Raw genomic sequence first — 20,793 nt, forward strand, 5'->3', positions numbered from 1 at the left:
ACGGCCAACAGTAATACTATTCTACCAAATGTAGGCTACGCACGCCCGTCAGTAAGAGTTGGTGAGTAGGCAGCGGCTAATAGTGACAAACAGTACTAGAGGGTGCTCCTCCTCGTACTGTTGTCGGTGAGCTGTCACCCTGTGGTTGGCTCATGGGTTGTTCTGGTCAGATCGTCTGTCCTATCCATACCTTGGTAGGTATAGTACAAAAGATCTTTCAGAATCATACGGACTGGCTCATTTTGGCGGGATTGTTCCCGCCTTGCTCATTCCTTCATGTGACTACTGAAGTAGCTATTGCCTTGTGCGTGTAGCCCTGCTGTCTGCGGGTAGCCTTCCGTGATGGCTTGTATCCGCAACTGCGGGAACAGGCGGGGTACTTCACCATTGGGAGGCTTTCCCTGCGTGTACAGCTTGCGTACTGCGCGTAAGATTCTATGAGCATGGTGGGTCCTGTGGGAGTAGATGGCCTTTGCGCAGACGTCCCTATTCAAGGTGAGTCTTGCGGGACCAACTGGTCTCTGCTGGGACCTACCTCTTCAAGTCCCCCCAGTCCAATGTTCTTCTCATGAATGTTTAATAAAGTGAGGTGAACTTTTGGACTTTAAGCAAGGGGTTTTGAAAAGGGTTTTTAGTTTTAAGGTTCTCCGTGGGGATTCTTCCCGCGGGTTTCCTAATGTCACTTGCAAAAATTCCCGATTTTTTTGCTTGATCTTTGGGTATGATGCGGGTAGGTATGTAACCTTGTCGCAAGTCAGGAGCGTTGAGTCTCACTTGTGTGGATTCTCCTTGAGGTTTTAGTGGTTTTGAACATAGTGATCAATTATGTTTAAACCACCAATTCCATCCTGGAGCCTTAAAACAATGTAGTTCTCGACGTTCCCGCTATGCGGGGATGTTACTTCCGTTTCCGCAAGCATTGCCCAGAAGATCCTTCTTGGTTTCAATTCCCTGCGGAGCGCTAGGTATGTGAAGGGTTTTGCCTTAACACTGTACCCGCGCTCGTCTTACGGTTACTTTACTTTCAAGGTACCCCTGGCGTCAATTCCCTGCGGGTGCTAGGTATGTGAAGGGTTTTGCCTTAACACTGTACCCGCACCCGCCTTATAGTTACTTTGTTGCCGGGGTTTTCTTGGCTATAATTCCCTGCGGGTGCTAGGTATGTGGAGGGTTTTGCCTTAACATTGTACCCGCATCCGTCTTATGGTTACTTGGTTGCCAAGGTAAGGGGTATTTTCCCGCTTACTTTTGAATCTTTTTGAATTTTGAATTTTGAAATTCGAAAGGTTGGTGAGGATAAGAACAGTCCAAACATCTGAAACGTCGTGCGACGGTTTCTTCTGACTGTGTCAGGACGTGCAGGAAGTTATGGTGACGTGACAGTACATGGTCATTCCAGACGCTTTTTCAGGCGCGTGGGCGCGATTTTTCGGGCGCGTGGCCGCGAAATTTCGGGCGCGTGGCCTTTTTACAGCTGTTGCCAGCTTGCTTTTTGCCACGCGTCATAGTTTCATTGCACCCTCGATTTCTCTCTCCTCCGCATTAAATTCACCGCATTAATTGCGATTAGTATATAAAGGGGGAGAGGGTCCTTTTTGATTCACACCTTCACCCTTCTCTTCTTCTTCTTAGCGATTTCCTGCAAATACTCCCCTTTTCAGGCAAGCATTTTCCCGAAATCGCTTTCTTTCTGCAAGATGTCTTCACATGATCTCGAGTCTACCACCGATGACAGGAGTACTGCTGGTGAGTGCCAGTGTGCTCTGCCCGGCGATCAGTACCGGTATGTTGTTAGGAAGTTCATGCTCGATCCTTTCGAGCCTGAGTTTCCTGAACCCCATCAGACCGTGTACGATGCCCCCAGAGGCAAGATCGGGGTTTATGCAGCATTCTTTGTCTATGAGAATCTTAGGTTCCCATTGACAAAGTTTGTTTACCGTGTCCTTGAGAGGCACGGTGTTCATCTGACCGAGTTGCACCCCATGCGATCGCCAAGATTCGCCATTTCGAGTGGGTGTGCCGGATTCTGGGCATCGAGCCCTATGTGGACCGCCTGATGACCTTCTATACTTGGAGGTGCATCCAGGGGTGGTACACCCTGACAACCCGGATCAAGGGTTTGAAGATTTGCGCGACCGAGCGCAGTCTCCGATCGTGGAAGCGGGAGTTCTTCTACATTTCTGCCCGCGCCATCCCCATTGCCATGAAGTTTAAAAATGGCCAAGCAATTCCGAGCCACCACGCCACCAACTACCAGGAGGCGGAATGGTTTGCAAAGATATCCCGGGTCCAATCTCCGGTTTACCGGTTTGCGGAGTCCGGGATGGTGATGCTGGGGATGAGCCGGGTATGGAAGGAGGCGTCTCAGGTTCCCATCCTTCTCGAATACGGTTTGAACTCTACTCCTTATGGTATGTGTTGTCTTTCTTGCTGATATGAGTTTGTCTTCTAACTGTTTCTTTTCTTTCAGAGGGGAACAATTTGGAGTCGCTCCTGTACCCACGGGAAGCTGACGATCCCGTGCGGGTGGGTACTCGTGCTCTTGACGAGAATGAGTTGCCCATCCTGGAGCAAACAGCGGATCGGTTTGTGGAGGTCTATCCGCTGGGCCACGAGATCCTGAGCCACCGGCGGCCAGGTAAGGCGTTATTCTCTCCTCCCCCCCTCAGTGCTGTACCCGCTGCTGGAATTCCTGACCTGTCTTCTTCTGAGGAATCCGCAGATGGTCCTCCGTTAGTGCGGAAGAAGAGGGCTGCCGGCGGGAAAGGGAAGGAGAAGGCGGCCTCCACAGCCGATCCAGTGCTCCTATCTGACACTGAGTCAGATATTGAAGAGGTGGCGGGGAACCCCGGTGGTGAGAAGACCACTGTTCCGGAGGCTACGACTGTTACCTCCGGAGAACCAATGACGACGACGGTGACCGGCATCAAGAGACCGGCTCCATCGGGTTCTTCCCCGCCCGTCCGTACGTTCAAGCTCAAGAAAACCCTTAAGTACAACTCTTAGCTTTTATCTTCGTAGTTTAATCTTCAAGTATTTTTAACACTTTTCTTCTTTACGCAGGTGTGGATGTTGGCGCATTCCAGGGTGAGGGGCCGAGTACTACCTCTCCGCCAATGACGGTAGGCTTGGTCAGCCTACCTGAGGCGTCGACCCAGGCGCCTGCGCCTGCTTCCGCTGGTTCAGTTGCTCATTCTGAGCCGACTGTTCCAGCCGAGATGACGTCACCGCCGGCTGTGAGTGCAATTTTTACAGCATCCTTCACAGAGCCGGCGGTCACTTTTGCCGCGGATTCTGCGGCAGCGACCGCGGCGGCGACCACGGCGGCTGCTACTATGCCCCCGGCAACGACGGCCGGTCCCTCAGGTACGCGTGGGGCTTCTCGCATCTTTCCGCCACCTTCCCATCTGCCTGACCTCTTGGATGGATTTCCATTGGGTTCAGGTGATGGGTTCGGCGGCTATCGGCCTGTAATTGACCCTACAGGTGCGTAGGGTTCCTTTGGCCCTTTTTCACTTATATATTTTATCATCTTTTCCTAACTGCTTTTTGTTTTCTGCAGTTTCGGATTCCAATGAAGTGTATGTTCCGCGATGGAACATACGCCGAGGAACAACCCTTCGTACCCCTGTGGAATGCGTGGAATGGGCTCGCCACGCTGCTCCCCATGGTGCATTGGGGGAAGCCATGGCTAGCTACCAGGAGGGTAGGCTAACCAACGAGCTTCGAGTTCTCCAAGCCCGGATGCAGCAGCGCGTCGAGCTGCTTTGTCGTGAAAACGACAAGTTGAAAGCAGCTCGCGCCAAGGAAGTATCCCAAGCGCGGGCTCTTCGGGAGGAGAACCAAAAGCTGTCCGCAGCTGCTGCGGAGAAGGAGAAGGCCTTCAAGGCCCTCGAGGTTGAGGTTCAAGCGCGACTCGAGGCCCGCTCCAAGGCTGCCCAAGCTGTTAACGAACAGCTTCGGCTAGCTAAGGAGACTGCGAGGAACGCGACCGAGAGGGCCACCAAGGCTGAAGCCGTTGCTGAGCCTTTACGCGTGGAGAACGAGGAGCTCAAGGCCAAATTAGAGGCTCTCCAACGCGCTCATGATGCCTTGGCGATGGAAGATGCCAAGAAGCTCCAGGAGATCTTGGACCAGAGGGGCGTGCTTGACCATACCGAGCGGAAGCTTAAGGGCGTCGAAGAGGCTGCCGCAAAGGAAGTGCTACTTGCCAACCTTAACAAAAGCGAAGCCGAACGCGCCTGCACCCAAGCTCAAGCCGCCCTTAAAGAAGCTCTGGTTGCCAAGGAATGGCTTCTTCGAGAAGCGTTGTCTCAGGTAAGTCTATCTTCATGTCTTCACGCTTTTCTTTGTAGATAGGGTGCTGACACTTGTATATTTTCTTATGTAGGTTGTGCATCGGGTCTTTTCAGAGACATCCTATGACGATGCAATGAGCGCAGCCCTCAACGCTTCTCACGAGGATGGGGAACGGGTCGGCTTCCTGCTTGGTCTAGGGTTTGTTGAGAAAGGCGTCCCGCCATCCAACTTCCCTTTGTACAGTGTAGATACCGAAGCCATATATGACCAAGCAGTAAATCAATACGCCGCCTTCCCGCATCCGGTGGTGGAGAAGGTGAATGAAATTGCTGCTGCTGATGACGGGCTACCTATCCTTAAGGCTTACCTTGAACAGCCACGGTCTACTGACGGCGCTGGTCCAAGTGGAAGTGGCCCTGAAGCCTGATCCTGAAGATCCCTTCCCGCTGCTAGGATAGATTTAGTTTGTATAGATTTACTCTTGTAGGCGGGTAGTCACCCAGCCATTGTAACGAATATTTATGAAATGTAAATCTTTGTGCGGCTAAGACCGCTTGATTCATTGGATTCCTTGCTTTATAAACTTTATATGACTTGCATTCTTTAGTTTAAATTAGCAATTTTCCAAGTGTTTAGGATAGGTTAACCTTTGAACGTGGTAGATAGGTGTGAAGTTTTGCTTCCTCCTTCGTGATTGTGCGGGTATGACCGTCACTTGCACTTGGTAGGATGGCTAATACTTTACCCATATCTGACCTGCGTGTAGGTTTTCCTCATCTTTGAGGATAAGTTAACCTTTGAACGTGGTAGATAATCGGTGTGAAGTTTTGTTTCCTCCTTCGTGATTGTGCGGGTATGACCGTCACTTGCACTTAGTAGGATGGCTAAACTTTACCCATATCTGACCTGCGTGTAGGTTTTCCTTTTTTTTTTATTTTTTTTTTTTTTTTTTTTTTTTTTTTTTTTTAGGATAACCTTTGAACGTGGTAGATGATAGGTTGAAGTTTTGCTTCCTTGTTTGTGATTGTGCGGGTAAGACCGTCACTTGCACTTACAAGGATGGCTAAACTTTACTTACATCATACCTGCGTGTAGGTTTCCCTTATTTTTAACGTTGTGTTTATGCGGGTTTTGCCGCCTTCCACACGTAACGACTTACTTCTCCCCGTTTATGCGGTAAATACCGGCACCAGTGGGAAGTTCATAAGGATAAAGGTAAACACATTATGAAAGGAGAATCATTTCCATTAGAAGTGGCTCTAGGCCTTTACAAGTTTTGGAATTGATCTACATATAACATTTGCGTAATTGAGCTCCATTCCATGTTCTTGGGATGGGAGTGCCATCGAGCCTTTCGAGCCGGTATGCGCCCTTTCCCAGGACTTCTTTGATAATGTATGGCCCTTCCCAAACCGGAGCCAGCTTTCCCGGGCGCTCTTGGTTTGAAGCCTCGTTGTTACGCAGTATGTAGTCTCCTATCTTGAAGTTGCAGAGTTTTACCCGCGTGTTGTAGTACTTTTGCATTTGTCGTTTGTAGTTCTCTTCACGCACTGCGGCTAAGTCTCTGCGTTCCTCGGTTAACATAAGATCCAACCGTCTTTCCGCATCATTGTCTTCTGGCTGAATCAAGACCCTTGGCGAGGGTAGACCAATTTCGACCGGGACCATGGCTTCAGTGCCATAAGTGAGGCTGAACGGGGTTTCTCCCGTACTGGCCTTCTTCAGCGTTCTGTTTGCCCAAAGGACGTGCGGAAGCTCGTCCACCCAGCCGGATCTGTGTTCCAAGAGTCTTTTCTTTATGCCATCGACGATGCTCTTGTTTGCTCTTTCCACCTCACCATTACCTTGCGGGTGTGCCACTGAGGTAAAGGTGTGGGTGATTTGAAGTTCTTTTAGCCACTGTTGTAGCTTCTTGTCAGCAAAGTTGGTGCCGTTATCGCTCACCAAATTCTGTGGAAGTCCAAAACGACAAATAATAAATTCCCAAATAAATTTTTTGATATGCTTTGCGGTTGTTTGGGCTAAAGGTTTTGCTTCTATCCACTTGGTGAAGTAGTCGATGGCTACCACTAGGAACTGAACATTTCCTGCTGCTGTAGGAAATGGGCCTGTCACATCGATGGCCCACTTCTGAAATGGCCATGAAGAAGTGACTGGAACCAGTTCATTCTTCGGGCGGTGCGTGTTGGGTGCGTAAAGTTGGCAAGACCTGCATTTTCTGATGTATGCCAGTGCATCCGTATGCATCCCCGGCCAAAAGTATCCCACGTTGTTTAGCTTGGCTACAACAGCGCGGGGACCTGCGTGTACTCCACAGATGCCTTCGTGTACTTCCCTTAGGAGGTAGTCAGCATCTTGGTTGTCCACGCATCTTAAGAGTGGGCCAAGAAAGTTACGTCTGTAAAGGATGTCATTGACAAGTTGATAATTCAGTGCTTTACAGCGTAGTTTTCTTGCCTGTGTTTTTGACTCTAGTAGTGTTCCTGCTGCAAGGTAATTTATTATTGGTGTCATCCACGTTTCTGTACCGGTTTGGATGACACAAATTTCCTTGTGCGGGACTGATGGTGCTTCGAGGAGTTCAATGCGGATGTCCTTTCCCAAGTGGGTGAAGGCTAGTGACGCAAGCTTGCTTAACGCATCCGCAGATTTGTTTTCGCTGCGCTTGACGTGTATGACTTTACAATCACTAAAATCACGCATAAGGGTTTTTGCCTGGGCGAGGTACAGGGCCATTGTGTCGTTCACAGCCGTGTACGTCCCATTTATTTGGTTGGCCACCAGCATGGAATCCACGTGGGCTTCCAAGTTTTTCACTCCCATTTTACGCGCAATTCTCAAACCGGCCAAGAATGCTTCATATTCGGCTTCGTTATTCGTACTTGGAAAATCCAACCGAATAGCGTAAGTATATTCTTGGCCTGCTGGGTTGGTTAATTTTAACCCTGCGCCTGAACCCTCGTTACTGGCTGCTCCATCAGTGTAGAGTCGCCAGACATCATTGATGTCCTGTGCTGGGGAGGGTTGAGCCTCTTCCTGGCACTCTTTCTCCCGCGAAGCGGGGACTTCTGCAATAAAATCGGCCAGGACCTGGCCCTTTATGGCTGGTCTTGGCTTGTACTTAATTGCATATTCTCCCAATTCAATTGCCCATTTGGCTAGACGTCCTGATAATTCGGGTTTGCCTAGAACGTTTGAGAGTTTGAAGTTGGTGAGAATGGTGATTGGGTGGCCCTGGAAATATCGTCTTAACCTGCGTGAAGCGTGTATGAGTGCTAAGACCAATTTTTCGAGGGTAGAGTACCGGGTTTCTACGTCTGTTAGTACACGGCTAACATAATAGATTGGCATCTGGATGCCTTTTCGTTCTATTAGCAGGACTGCCCCGGTTGCTCTATCTGTTGCGGAAAGGTATAGGATTAACTCCTCTCCCGCTTGTGGTGCTGTAAGTGTTGGGAGTTCGATCAGGCGTGACCGAATCTCCTGAAAAGCTGCTTCCGCTTCTGGTGTCCAGCGGAAGTGCGTTTTCTTTAAGCAGTTTCTCAATGTCGACACGAAAGGAAACGACTTATCCGCATGGTTTGCCAAAAAGCGATTAAGTGCGACTAGTCGTCCATTCAGTGTCTGAGCCTGCTTGATGGTGGTAGGTGATTCCATTTTAATAATGGCTTCGACCTTTTCAGGGTTCGCTCTGAAGCCATCTTTAGTAACAATGACTCCCAAGAACTTCCCTTCTTCCATCCCAAATGAACACTTGCTCGGGTTGAGCTTCATGTTTATCTTTCTGAGCGTGTTGAAAGTTTCTTCAATGTCTTTCAACATCGCTTCTGGCTCGGGGCTTTTGATGACCAAATCATCCATATAGACTTCCAAGTTTCTCCCGATTTGGGCATGAAACTCTTTGTCCATCAGTCGTTGGTACGTGGACCCTGCATTCTTAAGTCCGAATGGCATCATTTTATAACAAAATGTACCATCGGGCGTCCGAAATGCGGTTTTGTCCTGATCATCTACGGCCATGTGGATTTGATGGTACCCCTTATACGCATCCAAGAAGCATTTAAGGCGAAATGGTACCAACGAATCAACCTTAAGATCAATTTCTGGTAACGGATAACAATCTTTGGGGCATGCTTTGTTCAAATCTTTGAAATCTATGCACATGCGCCATTGTTTGTCATTCTTCGGTACCATTACGGGATTTGCAACCCATGTTTGATATCTGCTAACGCGTACGATGCCTGCGTCAAGGAGTTCCTTGACTTGGGTTCTACACGCGTTAGTTTGTTCAGGCCCCATTACTCTGCGCTTTTGTACGACTGGCGTGACAGCCGGATCGCACTTGAGCTTATGCTCCGCCTTACTTCGGGGTACACCAGTCATGTCAGCTGGTGCCCACGCAAAGATGTCAGCGTTTTTCTGCAGTAAGCGTTTGAGTAGGGTGCGGGTGGGATCAACGATTGTTGGTCCAATGGTAACGGCCTGGTCGGGGTATTTGCCATTGAAGGCCCATTTTTCCGGCTCGGTGATGGTTGGTTTAGCTTTTTTCGGTTTGGGTTTAGATGAGACAGATGCGATGCATACCTGGGGAATGCCAGTGATCATTGCTACACCCTCAGCTGTTGGCCATCCCATCATGCCGTGGACTGAAGATACCACGGCGTTGAATCTTGCCATCCCGTCTCTTCCGAATAGGATGTCGTACGTGTGGTGTGGCTTTTTCATCACGACAAAATCCACGTCCTCTGTGCGTGAATGATTCCCATCAGTAAGAGTAACGGGGAAAGATAGGATACCCAGGGGGGTTTCTGTACTGCCGTCAAACCCTTCCATTGAAGCGTAGACCGTTTCCAAGCGTTCTTTGTCTTCATCATCCAGCTTATCAAAGAACTGCCTGTACATCACTGTCGACGAAGCGCCATTGTCAGCAAGAGTGCGGGAAGTGATGTAATGCCCCAGCTGGCTTCTGATGACGATGGGGCCTTCTTTGCTGGGGCCTCCTGGCACTCGCGGGAAGCGCACCTCAGCTTCCTTCCACGCTTATGGTTCTGTCACTCGTCTTTTTCTTCCTCTGACCTTGCCATGAACCATGTTGATGCTGATGTCGACGGGCTTTCGTCCGTTACCTCTGTACCGGTTGTCATTCCTTCCTCCCTTCCTGATTGATGTCACGAGATGTGCAAGTCTTCCATCCTTGACAAATGTCTCAATAATATCCTTCAAGGATGTGCACTCTTCAGTACCATGACCCTTTGTCCCGTGGAAATCACAGGATTTGCTTTGATCCGCATTAGGTTTCTGCCGGATCAATGGGGCTTTTGGCCATGGCAATTTTTCCGTGGCAAATATCTCCGTGACGCTCTTCGTGAGTGGCGTCCACCGGTGTTTTCGGTTTGAAGGGTGTGTGTTGTCCCTTCCGCCAACAAGAGGGCGAGAGCTGGATGAGGTGTCAAAGTTTACCCTTGACTGCCAGATACCTAGCCTCCTCTTTTTGTTCTGCCGGGCGATCCGGACATTGTTTTCTCTTGTCCTCTGCGTGTAGAGGTGTGTACTCTGGGGAAGATCCCTTCCCAGTTGCTTTTCCGTCTCGGCAAAGCGCTTTGCCGCCGTCATGATGGCATCCCATGTTGATGGCATGCCATCCTTACCCGTCAATGTACGGATAAGTTCTGGGTATTCGGCGCCTTGGATGAAGGCGGCGCGAACCAGATCCTCACTTATGTTGCCGAGACTTAGCTTTTTGGAGTTGAAGCGAGTGATGAAGTCTAGTAAAGATTCATCCTCCTCTCTCACGCAGTTGAGGATCGTCCACTGCTCTTCAGTGTACTTCCTCTGTTGGCTGAAGTGCTGGCTGAACTTGTTCTGAAAGTCCGCCCAGTCATATATGTGGTGGATCGGTAAACGATCGAACCATGCCCTGGCCGCTCCGACCAGAGTCATCTGGAACATGTAGCACCACGTGGGTTCCGTCCAGTTGCTGACGGTAGCCCCCGCAATGAACCTGTTCAAATGGTCGTCTGGGTCGGATAGACCATCATAAGTGCCAATGTTGGACATTTGTTTGGCACTTCTTGGGGCGATTGCTTCCGCAATGTCCCTTGCGAATTTTGACTTTCCTGCATTTGTAGCAGTTGGTCTAAAGGTTTTGGAGAAGTCACGCGGGTTTCTCTCCGCGATTGGTTTAAAAGCTTCCCCAAAATTCCTTTTTGGTTGGACGTCCGTTTCCTTACGCTTCCCTTTCGCCTTATGGCGAGGGTTTGCGTCGGTATCGGACTCCAACTCGTCGTCTGAGTACTCGCAGTCACTGCTCATATTGAGGTGTTGGCGAGTACTGGCGAATTCGTCAGCCTGTTGAACTGAACGGAAGCGTTCATCCAATTCGGCTTGGAATTCTCTTTGCCGTGCTTCGGCCCATGCCTTCACTTGATCTAGTGTTTGGCGAGGGACCTTCGTTCGTTTTTCCAGCTGGGTATCGGTGAACCCCAGTGGAATATTTACTGCACTTGCCCCGGCTTGGGTAGTCGGGGTAGTGTTCGTAAGGATTGTATAACCGCCGGTGTTCCCCCCAGTTGCTGGGGTTGTTACCGGGGTTTCTTGGTCGGTTACTGGCCTTTGGACCGGAGTAACGTTAACCATTTCTTCAGAAATTGTGAAAAAACTAAAATAGTTGTAGCTTTTATGCACGGATGGCGCCAATGAAGAAACACTAAGTGAACCCTGGACAGATTATAGATAATCTGGGGTTTAAGTAATGTTTCCCACGGATGAGATCTAGCTGAGAAGGCTGTTCTTCCGGAGACCTGCAAAACAAACACCGTAAGCTCGTCACTGAGAAGGGGGGGGTTCCTCCTTGTGACCACCCTCCGGCGTGAGAATCAGACTAGATTGCTCTGAATATAAGTGTATATTAAGAGATTGCTAGATAACTGGATAACAGATGATCTTACCATTCCAAGATGTTGGAGTATTTATAGCCGAAGGTAGGTTTCCAAGCAGGTACAGCCGGCTGAATAGTGTTCCTGTTCTACCAACAGTGGATTATGCACAGGCCATACTGGTTGGTGGATAAGTTACGGCCAACAGTAACAAAGTCGGCTGCACTATTCCACCAACTGTAGATTATGCACGTCCCACCTACTGTGGATTATACGCAGGCCATGCTGGTTGGTGAATAGGTTACGGCCAACAGTAATACTATTCTACCAAATGTAGGCTACGCACGCCCGTCAGTAAGAGTTGGTGAGTAGGCAGCGGCTAATAGTGACAAACAGTACTAGAGGGTGCTCCTCCTCGTACTGTTGTCGGTGAGCTGTCACCCTGTGGTTGGCTCATGGGTTGTTCTGGTCAGATCGTCTGTCCTATCCATACCTTGGTAGGTATAGTACAAAAGATCTTTCAGAATCATACGGACTGGCTCATTTTGGCGGGATTGTTCCCGCCTTGCTCATTCCTTCATGTGACTACTGAAGTAGCTATTGCCTTGTGCGTGTAGCCCTGCTGTCTGCGGGTAGCCTTCCCTGATGGCTTGTATCCGCAACTGCGGGAACAGGCGGGGTACTTCACCATTGGGAGGCTTTCCCTGCGTGTACAGCTTGCGTACTGCGCGTAAGATTCTATGAGCATGGTGGGTCCTGCGGGAGTAGATGGCCTTTGCGCAGACGTCCCTATTCAAGGTGAGTCTTGCGGGACCAACTGGTCTCTGCTGGGACCTACCTCTTCATGAATGGTATATAAAAACTATTTTACTTTTGGCTAATACCATAATAACACTGATTTTGTTGGTAACTATTACATAGCTTTATTGTATTTTATTTGAGGTTCTTAATTTTTTTTTTAACTTTATATCAATAAATATGTACACAATTTGTAAGCTAAGATTTTCTGAAGCGACCCAGCCAACTCTAGTCTAGTCGACATTGACAAACATCTGAGGAGAACCGTTAACTATATATGGTTTTGATGAACAAAAAGCCAAATCAAAGGGATTGGTGAGTTGGAAAAAATAGCAGGACTTATCGATCGGTACATGGACTTAACGGTTAGGTTTTGATTATTTGAACTGATTTCTTTTTCAAAATCGTTAAAACTTTAAAATGGTAAAGATGGTTCAAGATTTTACACACACATAATTATTTATTCCAATAATAGAAATATAAAAGCATATGATACTAGATTAGTAGGTTAAATTCACGGTACAAAAGACTGGTTAATTAGTGGTTAACACAACTGGTTCAAAGATTTAAGCTGTCAAAACCGAATATTGTTTTAATAAGATCTCAAACAAAAACCCAAATAATGAATTAATGAAAACTAGCTAATAATCGATAGGTACTTTTCGGAAAAATTATATATGTGTTTATTACTTAAAGATTGAGGTCGCACCCAACAATTAGAAAGAAAAAAAAACAACTCTAAAACAAAAAACCCAATTAAACTCTAAAACAGAATCACGTACTTTTTACACAAATTAATTCTCCCTATGTTAAAAAGAGAAAATAAAGAAAACGATATTTTGCATTTTTTATATACTAACAATTAAAGTATAAGGATCACTTTAATGAACTTATCACCATAATTAGTTTAAGCCACCCAAACCATGGCCATTGAACTCAAAACCGTAGCACAAGCAACCGCAACAAGACTTCTTTTTTTAATGAAAACCTTCAACACATGCATGGCGACATCACCGCTAATCTTCCGCCCTTCCACCACCAGCACACGGCGTCGCTTGCCCGCAAACCTCAGCATCACCAACACTGTGATCCACGTCACAATGGTGGTCCTCACCAACACCACCACCAAACCTAGAATCAACACAGCCCCTAGAGCATAAACAACCGACGGCATATGGGATCCGTTGTTATAAAACATTAACATGTTGAATGAAAGGATAAAGAAGAAGACAAAGCATGAGGCAATGGTTGTTGACTTGTTAATGATCATCTAGAGAGAATATGAATAAGAATAATTGATTATAGTTATGGTTTTAGGGTTTAGACGAAGATAGATATATTTGAAGGAAGAATGTTGCTTTTTGTAAGATGGAAGAATTTGAGGGCATGTGAAGGTGCACATGGACTGGTTGGCAATGGTGGCACCAACTTTATTTGTTTAATAGATTGAAGTTGTATGATCAATTTGTATTTGTATTTAAATAAAGAAGATGATGATGATGATGTATAATGGAAGAAGATATGAATATCAGCAAAGTGGTATGTATTGGGAATTTCTACCTAAAATAAAATATTTAAGGGCTGGAGAAAATTACGGACGTCAAGAAACTTGTACAACTAAAAAGGATATATAATAAAGTCAATATTTGTTTTATATATTAAGGCTTTGGGGGGACGTGTAAACGGGCCTAACTTGTGTCTTGCCTTGATACACCTCATTCAAAAGTTTAAGCCTAAAAATTTTAAGGGTTAATTTATTTTGTGAAATTCAAGAGTGAGTTATTATAAGGATGTTCTGTGGTATTATTATGTTACAGTTTCGATTCCTTGGTTTTATGCTTTTAGTAAATAAACCTTTAGTCTGGCTGTGTGAAGGACGTAATACAGTTAATATTCGTTAAATATATGCGTTACACGCATGAAATTCTAGCAAACCATAACACAGTTAAAATCCAACAAGCATTGTTTTCAGCTTCAGGAAGTAAGTGGTGTTTGGGTGTGTAGCGGGTCGCTTGAGATGTGGAACGGGTACCGCTAGGCGGCCACTTGAAATATCATGGAGAGGATGTACATAAGAAATGCAATTCTTTGTCATATGTTGGGCATTTCATTTCACGGGCATATAACAGAGAAATCTAATTCCATCCAATCTAGGACTACTTGTGTTACGTTTTAACAAAGTGTTGGACCAAGTATGTAATTAGTGAAACAAAGGGATGAAATTATCAAAATCATAAAATGCTCGTACCACATGTAATTATCTTAATATAAAAATATTAGGAATATAATGAATTGCCAACTGGACTGCAAACTAACAAAATCAGTTAGTTTGGATACCGGTCTGACTTTGACTAGCCAACTTGTCTATAACATATTTACTATCCTTCAATTCTCACGAATGCATAAATAACCACAAAATGAAGCAAGGTTAGGCCAGATTTGTGGTTTTCCAGAAGTTCGATATGATTAAACAATTAACACAGATGAGGGTATAAAAAGAACTAAACGATGGTAATTATTTAATCTTTTTTTATCAAGAAAAGCATGACTAGACCCCTATTGTAGTCAGTAAAGAAGAGAATGAGTGAAGACGTTCCAGTTCCGTCATTGATATTTATAGCAAAACAGGAAGCCAATGAAGCAACAGAAACCAGCATGGCCTATGAACATCACTAATATGTGTGTTTAAGAAGTACATAACTAAAATCTAAATCTGTGTAATGTGTTTTTAAACGGGTTATGAGCATATGCTTAAAATGGAGTTATCCTGCGCGAATCAAAATTGCATTGTAATGAATTTTATAAGCAAAATGTATGCTTGGTGTTTATGAAGTGAAGCACAAATAGTAAAAATGTTTAAAGAAAAAAAGAACTTTAAACTCCAATGAAAGAGAAGTTCGGATGTAACCTAATCACAGTTGCTGATTGAGATACGGGTCAGCCTTAGTTGTGTTCGCACCACCACCCAAATACCCGCCAACATTTCCTGCCACACCGGTCAACCACGAGGCACTACGGGTCAACCAACCACCTTGGTTTGGCTCACTCTCAACACTCACTCTCAACACCTCCTGCCACACCTTCACCGCTTCCACCCCATCATTAACCACCTCTTTAGGCGGCACCACCAACGGGTTCTCTTCCACATTAAGTTTTTCAAGATTATCGAGCCGGCCAAAACTGGCGGGAAGTTCTTGGATCTGATTGTTGCTGATGTCAACTTCTTTGAGGTTGGTTAGATCACCGATTGTGAACGGAAGTAATGTGAGGTCACTGAAATTACGGCTGAGGTTAAGGACCTCAAGGTTTGAGAGGCGCCCAATTGATGCCGGTAGGGCCCGGAGCTCATTGAAGTGGGCGTCTAGGAACTGAAGTGATTTCATTTCTCCGATTGAGGTAGGTAGTGAGCGGATCTTGTTTAACGAGACAGAAAGTTTCTTTATGTTCACGAGTTCAAACCCGATATTGGTTGGTAAGTATGTTAGCTTATTGAAGCTCGCATCAAGTTCAACTAGTGACCTGTAATAAGAGGCTTAGGCGATTAGTCGTAATAAAACACGTTGTACGGTGAGTAGAAAAACTGAACCATAACCATAATAAACGAACCAACTTACAAAAAAGGTGGTTCGGTTATGGCTGTGTGTATTAATTGAAACAAACCGTCACTAAAACTCATCCTTCATTTTTTGTTTTGTTTTTTAAATACTATATTACTTTTTTACATTGTATACAAATAATAATATTACTCGCCTAATCCATTTCTTTAAAAACCTAAAGGTTTGCTGCCTCTCTTCATAAATTTATCATCTGAAATGGGTTTGTCACCGAATTAACTGACTGAAATCATGGTAACATTATAATCAGTTGGTTGAGTTTTTAGCAAATAATGATTTTCAAAAAACTAATACACAAAATGCTATTGCGAGATTAAAGGTCTCAAATAGGTTAAACATGGGGTAACTGAGCAAAATTATTTTACACTTACGACAATAAGTATGTTACATTGCAGATAGTATGAAAGTAATTATCAGAAAATGTTCTATAACTAAATAATCAGAAGGCGAGTCTATTTATCCAAACATTAAAACTAAATATAATCAGTTTCAAAACACAAATCCAAACAATAACTTTAAAACGTAGGACGGTTTATAAAGATATGTGATATAATATATGGTAAACTGGTGACGGATCTAAACAAACATACCTGCAGTGACAAATGCTGTCAGGCAAGGACATTAGCTTGTTGCTAGAAACATTTAGAATCTTCAGTTTCAACAATAAGCCAATGGAATCCGGTAAAGATTCCAAATGATTGCAAGAAACATAAAGCTCCTCAAGATTCTCAAGTCCAGCAATTGAATCAGGAATGTCCTGTTCCAATTTGGTGATCAATCATCAATATGAAAAGTGTATCTCAAAAAAATAACAAAAAAAACTAGGGCAGGAATAATAAAACCCCTAAAGTATTTAAAAATATCACATTGCTTGCTAGTTGCTAGATATATTGTACTACAAGGATGAATCTGATACCCTACCGATAACAACTGGTACCATACGGTCCCGTATTCTAAAAGTTTTAGGATAAAAGTACAGTCCGGTTTCGTATAATTGCACACCTGGAGTAAAGTTCAATCAATTAACAGGCCCACAGCATAGGAATATGTTCCACTCCAAATTCATAACAATAAAACTATTGAATTCATCATCTAATCAAGTAACTACCTATGCAGTTAATGTGGAAAAATATCGGATATCGATCAAGGACGGATATTTGAGATATCGTTTATTGCAGTGGGATATCGTAATTTTAACATCATGCAAAATTTATATCAATCAATCAATTAATCATACCCAGTTTAGTCCCACCAACAGCAAAGCTATAAGTAGGGTCTGGGGAGGGTGGGATGTAGGCACACCGTACCTCTATCCAACGGGATAAAGAGGTGGCTTTCAGAGAGACCCTCCGCTCTGTAAAACATATGTATGAGGCAATATATAGTAACTGAAATAGTAATAATAATAATAGTATTAATAATAATAATAATAATAATAATAATAATAATAATAATAATAAAATAGTAATAATAGAAACACTAATAGTAATAATAAAATAATAATAATAATACTATATGGTGTGTGAGTAGAATAAGATAAATAGAATATATAGCAATTTAACACTTAAAAAGTCAGTATACTCTCGCACCATTAACAAAGTAGCCTTTTGCAACTTACAAAACACTAACAATTGTAGAAAGTAGGAACTCATTAAGACTTAAAATATACTAATATTAAACACTAAAAATTAACAATTAAGACCTAAAAAACTGATATCGGGAAAATCGGTAATATATAGGTCCAATATCGGTCAATACTGCCGATATTATAGGTACCAATATTTTGATCAATATTCTGCTAGAGGTCTGATAACCGCTATAGCACCGCTAATGACTACATAGGTAACTTACATTGATAATCTGATTAATTATTTATGCTGCTAACACGGATAATACCTAAAATCAAGACTCTTAAAACGAATCAAGAAGATATAATAACAAACTAATAACAATATGATATGTTAGATTAGATTAAATCCACTTCAAATTTTAGAACAATGAAGCCAGAGCAAAATGACTAAAACACTGATAATCTAATTAATAATTGTATCCATCATTTCATTCTGTTTCTTTATGTTGCTAACGCAGATAATATGATAAATCAACTGACAATATAATATGTTAAAATGAGATAATTAAGTAACCTCAAGTTGATTATTTGACAGATTGAGCGAAATCAGCATCCGAAGCCTCCCAAAGGCTTCCGGAATGGAGGGCAAGCGCCTCTGCGACAAATCAATCCTCTCAACGCCCTTGGCAGCCGCCTGGCGTAAAAGCGCAGCCAGTTCATCCCTAAGCTCATCATCAACCATAACCTCACTACAACTCCCGCAATCATGATTAACCACAGGCGATTTCCCTCGCACATTGGCATCCTCATAGAGCTTCTCCAGCCTCTTCTCGGCGTCAGTCAAGGACTTCTCATAGGACTCAAACATCTCGTACAACGATATGACCGCCGTGTACGACTGCCGCTCCGCCGCATCCTCTCCGGAAACCTGAATATCCTTCAACCGTGACCTGGCGATGTCGACGAGCTCGTGATCCGGACAGTTACCTAGGGTTTTGAAAATAGATCGAGTGCGAGATACGTCTTCAACGGCTGCACGCATGGAGGCGATGAGCTGAGGATCGTTTAAGTAGGGCATGCGTTCGAAAACAGGTTCCGGTGTGGAACTGGGTGGTTGTTCGATGTCGAAGTCCGGCTGGTTGACGGTGGGGAATTTGGTCATGACGTAGGAGAGAATTGGGAACTTGTTAGGGTTTGGATCCATTGCAGAAAGAAACGATGAAAGAAAGAAAGAAAGAGAAAGTTCAACAACAAGTCGTTGTTAGTGGAGAGACTGTTTGTTGGTAGAGAGGAGTATATATGTGTTTCTTTAATTAAACAAACGAACATGAACACATGTTTTACTTGTTCATTTATGTTTGTTTGTTTATGTACGTTAACATATTAATATAAAATAATTATCTGGATGAACCATCTATTTAATGGTTTTATGTTTGTTTGTTTGTTTGTGTTCATTTGTCTTTGTTCATATATGTTTATAAATCTTTGTTTATTTATGTTTGTCAACTGTTGGTTTAGTTTTTTAAACTAACACAAACCATCCTAACATCTCGAGTTACGATTTGGGGGATTATTACTTGGCTGAATCCATCGTTAAGAAGATCTTTAAACGAACGAACATGAACATAAATATTTATTTGATTTTGTAACCGTGCTCGTCTAAAGTTAAATGAACGAACACAAATATGTCATTGTTCGTGTTCGTTTGATTCGTTTACAGGCCTATCTACAATTACTATTTAATATAATTAAATTTTTAAAAAGAGTTTTTTACCAATATATGCGTCCGAAATTTTGACTCTGTATATTAAAATTTACCATCCAAAATTCGGATACCATGACCTAATAGTTAAAGCTACAATAAAATGAGCCGTCTTTGGGATTAAATAAAAACAGTTTTCTCGTTTGTCCTGTTCAGAGTAATATGATGAGAAAAATACAAAATGACCATTTTTCCAATGCACTAAAGTTGTTGATTAATAAATTGATTATTTGATCTATATTGAAAACGAAACTATATAAGTTGACAAAAGCATAGACGGTTTCTATTGGGTTTAGTTTGGACATTTAATTTGGCCCTGGTGGTTTTTACTTGAATATCTATTTTGAGCCTGATGATAATAATTAGAATATTTATTTTGGGCCTGGTAGAGAGCACAGGCCCATTCCTAATGGCTGATTTGAGTTTGGTTACTTGTGAAAAGGGCTTTATCAGTTATCACTAGCCTCACTTTAGTTCTTCATGCTTATGCTAGCATGTTTAGTTACATGGTCTGTACATATAGTTACTTGACTATTGAGTGTTGAAGGGTTTCAGCTACTCGGAGCTTCTTAAGGGGATTTTCATGTTGTTTACAGTTTTTGAATAGAGAAAACACCTCTACGTTCCAACAGTCCAGCGATACCACTCCAAGGTGGCATTTGGTGTGCATGAATGAGAGACGGAATGGAATGGACCATAATGATGGAATGAAAAAAAAATGTGTTTTGTTGGACCTAGTTTATTTGGTTTGTACTTAGTCTATTTAAGTCTACATGTATTGGGCTTGGGGCTACGAGTTTGTTACTTGTTATGTAAACCGAGAACATGTTAATGTTCTCCGTGGGCTTTTAGTTATATGGGCTTAGGTGTTTTGGTTTCTCTGTATATAGTTGATGTCATGTATAGGCAAAAGGTTGTTCATTCACTTGTCTTTCTGTATCGTGTATTGTAAGTGCTTAAGCACCCGACGTATCTTAATATACGTGTGTTTTGAAGCAATCTTGTGTTACTTCCGTGTGTTTACTCGTGTTCTTGAATCACCAAGTATAGGTATTCCGCACCTATACTTGTTATATTGGTATCATAATTGTAGTGATTCAGATTCGGGACTTACAATTGGTATCAGAGCCTTAAACCTTATTCAGGCTCGTTATTGTGATATCAAAGATTCGATAATAGTTCTTTTGGTGGTATTTGCGTTTTTCCGGCGAGTGTGTGATCGGAGAAGAAGAACAGAAAATATTTTGACCTAGGATTGACTTATCTTTTGAAACAGTTTGAATCCCATTAAAGTAGGGATTAAATTGTTGCCAAAATCAACTGGTCAAATAAATTTCAGTGTTCTCGGCTGATAAATCAAAGATTCTCTGCCAAAATAGAGTTCTCGGTGAAGAAAGTGAGATCTCGGTTGACTTTGATCTTGGTCATACTTGGTTTTCGGCTACTGGTTGTTCTCGGCCAAGTCTTGTTCTCGGCCACTAGTAGTTCTCGGTCAAATTTTGGTCAAAACCTGAGTTCTCGGTCAACCAGTGTGGACTTATTCTCAGCCCAGTTAGCTGTTTGGGCATGTTCTACTTGGACTTGGACTTAGTAATAATTGGACTTAAAATCAATTTCTAATCTAATTAAAATGGCCCAGTTAACTAATGGTAGCAACTCAACCAACTCTTCACTTCATTAAGAACTTGATTCCTTCATGGACACTGCTACTCGTATACCCCGTCTCTTGTCCCGTGAGGGGTTCAGTGAATGGAAATTTCGTTTTGAACACTACGCCAAGATGAAAGATTCCAAAATTTGGAAAAGCATTGTGAGGGGACCTCAAAGGATCACCTATCAAAGGGATGGTTCTGACGAAGTTCTTGTGAAACCAGT

At 43.7% G+C, this 20,793-nt stretch overlaps 1 protein-coding gene across 1 annotated transcript; it reads right to left on the reverse strand.

Moving 5' to 3' along the window:
• Positions 1-12,842: 12,842 nt before the first annotated feature.
• LOC143539933 (plant intracellular Ras-group-related LRR protein 9-like) lies at positions 12,843-18,360 on the reverse strand. Its single transcript, XM_077033120.1, has 4 exons — positions 17,731-18,360; positions 16,177-16,343; positions 14,881-15,491; positions 12,843-13,121 (listed from the first exon to the last, which is right to left on the reverse strand). The coding sequence occupies exons 1-3, from the start codon at positions 18,358-18,360 to the stop codon at positions 14,885-14,887; spliced, it is 1,404 nt and encodes a 467-aa protein (XP_076889235.1). The 3' UTR covers positions 12,843-13,121; positions 14,881-14,884.
• Between the last annotated feature and the right edge of the window lie 2,433 nt (positions 18,361-20,793).

The sequence above is a fragment of the Bidens hawaiensis genome, unplaced genomic scaffold (assembly GCF_021521415.1).
Source record: "Bidens hawaiensis isolate Kalapana, Puna unplaced genomic scaffold, B.hawaiensis_p1.1 tig00012096_1, whole genome shotgun sequence".
NCBI classification, from domain to species: Eukaryota; Viridiplantae; Streptophyta; class Magnoliopsida; order Asterales; family Asteraceae; genus Bidens; species Bidens hawaiensis.